Source organism: Muntiacus reevesi, chromosome 7, assembly GCF_963930625.1.
Source record: "Muntiacus reevesi chromosome 7, mMunRee1.1, whole genome shotgun sequence".
Classification (NCBI taxonomy): Eukaryota; Metazoa; Chordata; class Mammalia; order Artiodactyla; family Cervidae; genus Muntiacus; species Muntiacus reevesi.
The window spans coordinates 26,121,251-26,131,060 of record NC_089255.1 but is presented as its reverse complement, the minus strand read 5'-3'; the positions used below and the strand labels follow the sequence as shown (position 1 = coordinate 26,131,060).

Genomic DNA, 9,810 nt, shown 5'->3' with positions numbered 1-9,810 from the left:
ACACAGATGTAAAGAACAGACTTTTAGACTCTGTAGGGGAAGGCGAGGGTGGGATGATTTGAGAGAATAGCCTTGAAACATGTATATTATCATATGTGAAATAGATCACCAGCCCAGGTTCGATGCATGAGACAGGGTGCTCAGGGCTGGTGCACTGGGATGACCCTGAGGGATGGGATGGGGAGGGAGGTGGGAGGGGGGCTCAGGATGGGGAACACATGTACACCCATGGCTTATTCCTGTGAATGTATGGCAGAAACCACCACAATATTGTAAAGTAATTAACCTCCAATTAAAATAAATTTTAAAAATGAAAATAAATGCACCTTTGGGCTGGATTGTAGTGATCCCACAAAGTCTACAACTTTTTGGCTTACACTGAATATGATCTAATCTTCACGTATCTGCGTATAGAAGACGAGGACCTGCCTCCTAAAGTGATAGTATTGGCAAAATGTGGAGAGTCAATCAAGACAATATAATCTTACTGAGGACCCTTGTTGGTGCCCCAAAGAATACTTAGAATAATGGAATACACAAAAGAAATTCTGCTAAATTTTCTCTGATATTGAGGATTTTGTTTAAAAATCTGGTAATCTGGTTATCTGAAGGATTACTGACTAAATATTCATATGATTGCAATACATTAGTATTTGCTATGCTCTAAAAAGAGCACTGGCTTTGATGAAGGCAGAATTTGAGGATGTTGAGATAAGTCAGCAAAATGTAATGTATACCAAAAGAGAAATATGTGAAAATCAGTTTAATAAATTTGTTTGTGAGTCTCCACTTTCTGAGACCTATGTGATCCAGACTTTTCAAGGAGCAAGCTGAGGCACAGAGGCAGATTTAATAATTGATTTAATAATCAATTTAATAAAATTGTTCAAAACAACCAAACCTAAGGTACAAACATGTCTGGACCATGAATAATAACTTCTTAAGACTTAAACCATGGGTCTAATGGACTTTTCAAAGTCATCTTCCCAATATATGAAAATAAAATGAAAGGAAAAAAATAATCTCATTCAACTCATGATCTTGTATCCTCCTAAACATGCATTATGCATTATGTTAAACGTGACTTTTGGAGCCTTTAAAGATTTCCTTCAGTAAAACACTCAAAATTTTTTTTAGTGCTTCATCCATGTCTTTGTTCCGGAAGTTGTAGATCAGGGGATTAAAGAAAGGGGTTGCCAAAGCATAGAACAAGGTCACAAATTTCTGTATCCCTGGATATTTGCCAGAACCTGGGCTAACATACATCACCATGACTGAGCCATAGAAGAGGGATACCACGGCAAGGTGGGAGGCACAAGTGGAGAAAGCCTTCTGCCTTCCTGAGCCTGAGGACATCTGTAACACCACAGTAAGGACACAAAAGTAGGTGCCAAGAATGTACAGTAAGGTGAGGAAGATGATTAGAGAGCTCACGATACCACAAACCAGCCTAATTCCAGATACTGGAGCACAGGACAGTGCCAGCAAAGGTGCCAGATCACAGAGAAAATGGTCAACAGTGTTTGGACCACAGAAGGGCACTTGAGATATTAGAATCAAAGGGGTCAATAACCAGAGAAAACCCCCTGCCCAGCAAAAGACCACTAACAACACACACAGGCGACGGGTCATAATGATAGGATAATGCAAAGGTCTACAAATGGCAAGAAATCGATCAAAAGACATCACTGACAGAAATAAACACTCAGCCGCACACATGGAGAAGAAGAAGTAGAACTGGAGCAGGCAGCCAGCATAGGAGATGCTCTTGGTCTGGGAGATGATGTTGGCCAACATTTTGGGCACATCAGAACTGACATAGCAGATCTCCAGGAAGGAGAAGTTGGCCAGGAGGATGTACATGGGTGTATGGAGCTTCCGGCTTGACCACACAGCACAGATGATGGATGTGTTCCCCATGAGGATCAGGAAATAGATGATGGAGAAGAGCACAAAGAGGAAGATCTGGATGTCTCTGCGGCAGGGGAAGCCCAGGAGAATGAACTCACTCACAGACCCAGAGGCATTAGTCTCCAAGGTCCTCATTCGTCTGAACTGTGGAAGTGACAGAGACAATGAGAAACACAGAAATATCTATATTTTTTCCAATTCCTGATGAAGAGATATGTCTCTTTTCCATAATTTGGGTTTTTTGTATTTCTGTCTTCCCTCTGGAAAAGTGAGTTTTTCTTGCCTCTTTTTCTCCTTTCCCTCCTTGTTTATTCAATAAAGTTTTATTTTGCACATACTATTGCCAGGCACTCTTCTAGGAGGTAGGGAAAGACAATGAATAAAAACGCAGAGTCCCTGCTCTTCGGTTATGTCAAACATCTTTTGCTCAAAACAGCTTCAAACAATACATTAGGGGCTCTAGAATTTCTATATAGAGGGAGTTTGGACCTGATTAGAAGAGATCTAAAGGGATTTCCAGGTGGCTCAGTGGGTAAAGAATCTCCTACCAATGCAGAAGACGCAGGAGATGCACATTCAATCCCTGGGTCGGGAAGATCCCCTGCAGGAGGAAATGGCAACCTATTCCAGGATTCTTGCCTGAAAAATTCCGTGGTCAGAGGAGTCTGGCAAGCTACAGTCCATGAGGTCACAGAGTTGCACACGACTGGGCATGCATGCACTACAACGGCAAGGGAATTTACCTTGGAGCCTCATTTGCACAGCAAGGAAACCATTTTTGCTTAGATTGTGTGTTTATTTGAGGCAACTTCATGGGGAGCTAATATGGAATGTGGATGGATGTTAGCAGCCCTCCACCTATGTTGTAATGCTGCCACTGACAGTTAACAGTGTGATGTGACATAAGAAAATTTTTGTTGTCATGTTGAAGAGGAAAAGTTAAAATTTTACATAACCTCTTGCTCCTCCTGCCTCTGTGCCTCAGCTTGCTCCTTGAAAAGTCTGGATCACATAGGTCTCAGAAAGTGGAGACTCACAATACTAGGACCTGGAGCTTATCTCACTCACCCTTGTCCTGCTATTTGCAATCGTCCAGCCTCCACAAACCCACAAACCCACTTAATCATGTCTGTCCATGTGTAAAAGCTCTGTAACCCCTTTGCTGGGGCTCAGAACTTGAAGTATTAACTCCTCTGGGCCCACCGGCGTAATAAACTTGAGTTCTCCAACTCTCCAAGTGTGGTGCTTGGTTTCCTGAGTACTGATTTCTGCATCATTGCTGGAGGCCTCGGCAAGAGTCCAACCACAATGGCCACTTGAGCCATAGCACTGGTGGTCTGGCCAGGCTGGAGGAAGGGAACCCCGAGAGGAACAAGGAGACACGCCACCTGACGGTATGCCAGGTCCTCTTTCAGGCCAGTGTTCCGACTCTCCGGAGGGCCAAGCCCTGACTGGACTCATTGGAGCGGCTGACCAACTCACCAGGAGTGGCCACAGGATCAGGTAAGGCCCCGGGGCCAGTCCCAGTCAGGTCCTACCCCCAACCACTGAGAGAGGAGACTGATCACCTCCTTGGAGCTCCCAGGAAGGGAGTATCAGATAGAGAGAACTGAGGGCTCTGGAGAAGGGAGGCATTGTGACACAACCTCCTTGGAGCTCCCAGGAAGGGAGCAACAGTTAAGGAAAGCTGGGGACTCAGGAGAAGGGAGGCATTGTGATAGCCTCTGAATGACTGTGAGTGCGTGATTGCTGTTGAACAGAGTGAGAGAAATTTTTCTTTTTGGAAACTGCAAAACCAATTCTTTTTGCATATGCAATTAAAAACAACTAGCTTGTTAAAAGGTCTGCCTAGGAAAAAGCTTGAAGTTAACACTTTCCATGTCTTTGAAATACACAGCGAACTGTGCCTAAGACCTCAGCCTTGAGCAAATTAGAACTTCAAACAAAGAAAAAAAAAAGGGTCAAAGAGATATTTTAATCTCAAACAGAAAACTATAAGATCTCTGTCTGAATTTATATATATCTCAGTGTATATTTTTCTGATAATATTGTTGAAGTTGTAAATGAGTTCTAATTTAATTGGCCTAAAGAAAAGTAAGCGCTTATAAATCAAGCAATTCTAAATACAAGAAAAATTAATCTAAGTAAATTTCAGATTCATGTGAACTGGGAAATATTCAATATTAAATATCTAGTATTAATGTTTGTTTGCTAATATAATAAGAAAAGTAGGATATATGTTTTTAATAAAGAAGGTATAAAAAATAAAATTATATTTTGTAAAGGGAAGAGAAAGTATGTCTGACTTAACAAGTGGCTGTTACAGAAAGTGATTAAAAAGTTTGTGGAAAGTGGACCCTGAAAAAAAGTTTTGTGCATGGTTAGGACTAAGTTTAAAATAAATTCAATTAAGTTTACTTAAATGAGTTTTAAGTAAGGTGGTACAAAACTTGAATTCAGCCTTTCTCTCTGTTAAGAGGACATACTTTCTTCAGATGTTGGACTGCTTTTAATAATAGATTTAAGTTTTTTTTACCTCTTAATTGATCTGTCCTATATTTACCTTTGAAATCCTTTGTTACCTCTGGCTAAGTAAATAACTATTATTTCACAGTGACTTATAGAATCCTACTTGACTGAGTGTTATAAATCCTTTTGATATCAACAAAACTTCCTAAATAACTTGACTTCTAGCTAACTTTTGGATACTTCAGAGGGCCCCTGAGACATCCCAAAGAGCTATTAAGCTACCTGGGTTCACTGAACATGTTAAATTACATGAGAAGTACTGTTGAAGGGGTGATAAATCTTTTCAGGTTATACTGTATGGTTGATATTACTAATATAGATATCCTAAAATTATGTGAAATTCATATAGATCTGATATGCCCTGAAAAAATATAGTCAATTATAATTCTAGTTGTCATATTAAAGTGTTATGATCAGGTTGCAACAGAATCATATTTTAAGCATGTTTTCTATGGTTTTACTATCATTCTTTAAGAATAATACTGCAAGTTCTTCAAAATTTATGGAAAAGACTTTCTAAGATTAAGCAGATAAAGAAATTTTGTTATTAACAGTAAGCTGGTACCAGACTGGAATTTGGTCTTCTCTCTGTTTAGAGAACAAAGTTTTCTTACAATGCAGCTTTCAATAACAGATTATTAATTTCTTTGTCTTTAAGTGATTTATATTTGTTTTCAAAATCTTTTTGTTACTTTGGTAAAGTAAATAAACATATTTAAGATTATGGTACATGTAGACAAGGCTCATTCTGCATCTACAAAAAAAAAAAAAAAACCCTCACAGTTAGATTTTGCTATCTTGATGTCCTTAAAACATGGCAATAGTCTGCTCCTAAATCAGGAAACTAAAAATGGAAAAACAACAGCTAAAAATCAAAGAGCCAGGGCTATGGGAAATCCCAGACAGGCGCTTGGCTTTTCCCGGCTCCCTGACACACCCCATTTTTATTTGATGGGTTAAACTTTCCCTGGTTACAGTGTTAATTCCCTCACAATGAGTTCTCCAAAAAACAAGAAAATTTATGTTTCACTGAATATTAAGTTTCAGTTTTGTTAATTAAGGTCTGTGCTACTAAGACTCAACTTCTGAGATAGTTCCTTGTTATGTTATATTGCTAAAAGGTTTAATTAAGGACACTCTAAGATTGTTTCTAAAGCTTTTATCAGTAACCAATCTTTAGATAAAGGTTAGATGTTCCATGATGTACAACCAGGAGATTAACACTTGGCTATAATCATTTAACTGAGTCAGATGACCTGGGGTATATCATGCTATACCCAATGAAAGTTCTTGACTTAAATTCTTGCTTGTGACCTTGCTAATAACTGCTAGCTATATCACTTTCTATGTAGCTTGCTTCAGAAGATTATTTCTTACGTTACCAAATGTGTGACTGAGCCTGTGATAAAATGCTGATATGCAGTTCCATATGAGATCAATAATTGTAACAGTGTAACTCTAGATATGAGAAGAAACAACAAGAGGAAATATTTTCCTGGACCAAGAGGTTAGTAACAGAAGTATGGTCCAGAGACTTTTGCTATTTACAAGGCCTGGTCTAGTGACAACATGTTGAGTGGCCTGTCAATAGAATCTTTGTTCAACCTGGGAATGAGCCTTCCCAGCACTGCAGGACACACTGACCATGAAACGCCCCCAAACCATGGTCAAATATGTGACCTTCAGATTGTCAGATGTTTTCAGGTAAAGATTTTTATGAGTACAAATTCTTGCATCTTCTCATACCTAGAGAAACACTAATTTCACGAATCAGTGTCTGGACCTGGTTCTCCTGGTTAGCCTCTCAGAAGCTTTCCTACATCTATTAATCTTTGGGCCATATATCTTTAACTTTCCTGTTAAGTTTGTTTCTCCAAGTAGTAGTACAATCAGAATATCCCCCGGCCAACACCCAGACAGTGCTAGAACAAGCTGCCTTATCATTCTGTGGGTTCTCATCTCCCTCTGTAAGTGCACCCCAAGGTCCTCAGGCTATTCTCCTTTTGAGATCTTATATGGGAGAGCACCCCAGTGGTAAAAAGCTCAAGGGAGACCCCCAGCAACTAGCTGAACTGAGATGTCCTGACACCTCCAGGCCCTGCAAAAGTCTTCTGCCATATCGCCCGAGAAACCTTAGAAAGGACACCCATTCCTTTGGGCAATTGGGTTCATCCTATCATCCAGGAGATGAGGTATGGGTTAAAGATTAGGAAAACAAAAAACAAAAAACACTTCAGCCAGTTTGGACAGGTCCTCACACGGTCATCCTGGGAACCCCTACTGCTGTTCAAGTTATAGGTGTCATCCCGTGGATCCACCACACCAGAGTCAAGAAGGCAGCTACTTCCTGTGATGAGGACACCTGGAAAGCAGTTCAGGACCCCAAAAACCTCCTCATGTTCCGGTTCCAAAGACAACGGCCCTCACCCACAAAGGACGCTGAGCCCTGCTCTGGTCACTCCAAAAGCTGACGAGTCAATGCTCAGCAGAAGCTTGAGGATTCTTCAGCCTTGCTCCAGCCACACTCCGGCAGCTGGCCAGTCAAGGCACTGAAGAAATTTGAGGATCATGCTAACAAAATATCAATGGATTTTCACTGTCAACCCTAGCCTCTATCCCTAGTTGGTATTATTGCTGTGCTCTTCATTACAGGACCAACTAGACTCCCTGGCTGAGGTGGTTTTACAGAATAGGAGAGGGTTAGACCTACTGACCGGAGAAGGCAATGGTGACCCACTCCAGCATTTTTGCCTGGAGAATCCCATGGACGGAGGAGCCTGGTGGGCTGCAGTCCATGGGGTTGCGAAGAGTCAGACACCACTGAGCGACTTCACTTTCACTTTTCACTTTCATGCATTGGAGAAGGAAATGGCAACCCACTCCAGTGTTCTTGCCTGGAGAATCCCAGGGACTGGGGAGCCTGGTGGGCTGCCGTCTATGGGATCGCAGAGAGTCGGACACAACTGATGTGACTTAGCAGCAGCAGACCTACTGACAGTTGAAAAGGGAGGACTCTTCCTCTTTTTGAATGAAGAATGTTGCTTTTATGTAAACCAATCAAAAATAGCCTGGGACATGGCCCAACAGCTAAGGGAACAAATCATAAAGAGGAGAGAGAAACTAGCTAATTCCTGGGGTAATTGGAGCAATTTCTGGAGCGGGGCATCGTGTCTTCTCGCTTTAAAAGGTCCTCTCTTCATACTGTCTGTGGTGCTCTTGTTTGGCCCTTGTATTCTCAATGCTATTACCCAGTTCATAACCTCTCAAGTTGAATCCATAAAGTTACAAATGGTAATAGCTCAATATAGCCCCCTAAGCAATGGGAGATCTGAATGTCCTACCGAAACATGAGATGATAGTTTCTGCAGTGAGTGATAGAAGCATCAAGACAGGGGAAGAAGAGGAAAAGTTAAAATTTTATATGACTTCATGCTCCTTCTGCTTCTGTAACTCAGCTTGCTCCTTGCAAAGTCTGGATCACCTTGATCTCAGAAAGTGGGGACTCACAATACTAGGAACTGGAGCTTATCTCACTTACCCTTGTCCTGTTCTTTGCAATCGCTCAACCCCCGCAAGCCTGCAAATCAACTTAATCAGGCCTGTCCATGTATAAAAATTCTGTAACCCCTTTGTTTGGGGCTCAGAGCCTAGAGTGTTAACTCCTCTGGGCCCACCGGCATAATAAACGTGAGTTCTCCAACTCTCCGAGTATGGCTCTTGGTTTCTCGAGTACTGGTTTCTGCATCATGTGAGACATGACGATTATATTCAGTTGAAAAAAATAATAATAATAAGGAAAGGCTTTTGAGAGGGTGAAGGACCTTGGCAAAACACACATTTCCAAGAGCAATGATGGAGGCAAAATATCAATAGCATGTAATATGAAAAGATTTGAATACAAGAAATTATATTTACAGAACAACCCAAAACAGTGGAAGTTAGAATATCTGTAAAGGTATAGTCAGATATTAGGTACAAAGATAGGGCCTTGTAGCAGAGGACTCACTGCCATGTCTGACTCATTCAGGCCTAACTTGCTAGTCAGTGGAAATCTGGAGCTGGTCTAGTAGAATGATCAAGGGTTTATGAAAGCTGCATTTGCAAGACAATTCATCAGACAATTATAGGCTGATGAAATTAACAAGAAATTATTAGAAAGCTGTTTTGATAACCCAAGGAGAAAGCATGAAGAACCTGACATTGGGTAATGAATGTGCAAAAAGATACCAAGGTTGGTTTCAAGAGATGAGCAGTGGTAGAAACCTAATCTCCCCGTCTTTAAAATAAGCAGAGGTAATTAAATATTGCTCAAGGAGCACAGGAGGAAGACAGAAAAGAGAGATCCTACTTTTCATTTTCCACAGTAATATTCTTTAGCTGTCTTCCAATTGTCCTTTCATCTGGGATGCCTCAGAGCAAGCAGCCACCCTCAGCACAATAGTCACATTCTAAGGGCCCTTCAGTTCCCATAGATCAACACTCTGAACAGTCACTCCTGTTTTTGCCTTGGGGTATGTCTCAGAGGGCCTCCCTGGTGGCTCAGATTGTAAAGAATCCTACTTGATTCCCCAGTCCCATTTTCTTTTGACTCTTTTGAATCTGCCTATTTCATCAAATAAATTAACATCTACTTACAAAGTTTTCTTCTCTCACAAGCCACACAAAATGGGTGTTGATTTGCTATGTTGTCATCTGCGTGAAAGAAAACAGAAAAAGATGAGACTCTACTCATCTAAATTATTGCCCAAGTCTTTAAGAAAAAAGTTTCCATTTTCCTGTCTGCTAAAAATACAGTTATTTTGAAGACAACTTGTAAAAAACAAAATGACAATTTGACAAAAAAAAAATTTGTTGATTCCATGTCTATTAAGATTTTTGTAATAGAAACGGTATTTGTAAGTGAAAGCAATCATGAAATTTTATGCTCCTTTTTCATATTAATATATAAAGTGAAATGGACATCAAGACACAGGAAATAAATGACTGTTCCATATGCCCATATACATTTATCCTAATGCTTCGCAGGAGTCTAGGTTGTAAAACACCTTTGTAAAACACCTTTAGGTACCTTTCTTCACAAAGATTCCTTTCAGGTTTTGCTCAGAGAATAGAATATACCACAACTCTCCATTTCTCATTATTTATTCCTTCCAGACTCTGAAGCCTGTCTCTGGAGATCTCAACCCCGGGAGCAATGGAAGCAATTAATATGCATCATACAGACTCAAGGATGTTTCATCTTCAGTGATGATCAGATTGGAGATAAAAACCACATGCATGTGCACACACTTATATACAGATTCCCATGCAAACACACATACATGCAGACACATACACCCAAATATTCTAGGCTTGCACATTATTGCTCCC

The 9,810-nt window shown here is 40.6% G+C and overlaps 1 protein-coding gene across 1 annotated transcript; it reads right to left on the bottom strand.

Annotated features, from left to right (window-relative positions):
- Positions 1-1,074: 1,074 nt before the first annotated feature.
- LOC136172052 (olfactory receptor 11G2-like) lies at positions 1,075-2,046 on the bottom strand. The gene has a single exon (XM_065941171.1). It carries the CDS (start codon positions 2,044-2,046, stop codon positions 1,075-1,077), a length of 972 nt encoding a protein of 323 aa, XP_065797243.1.
- Between the last annotated feature and the right edge of the window lie 7,764 nt (positions 2,047-9,810).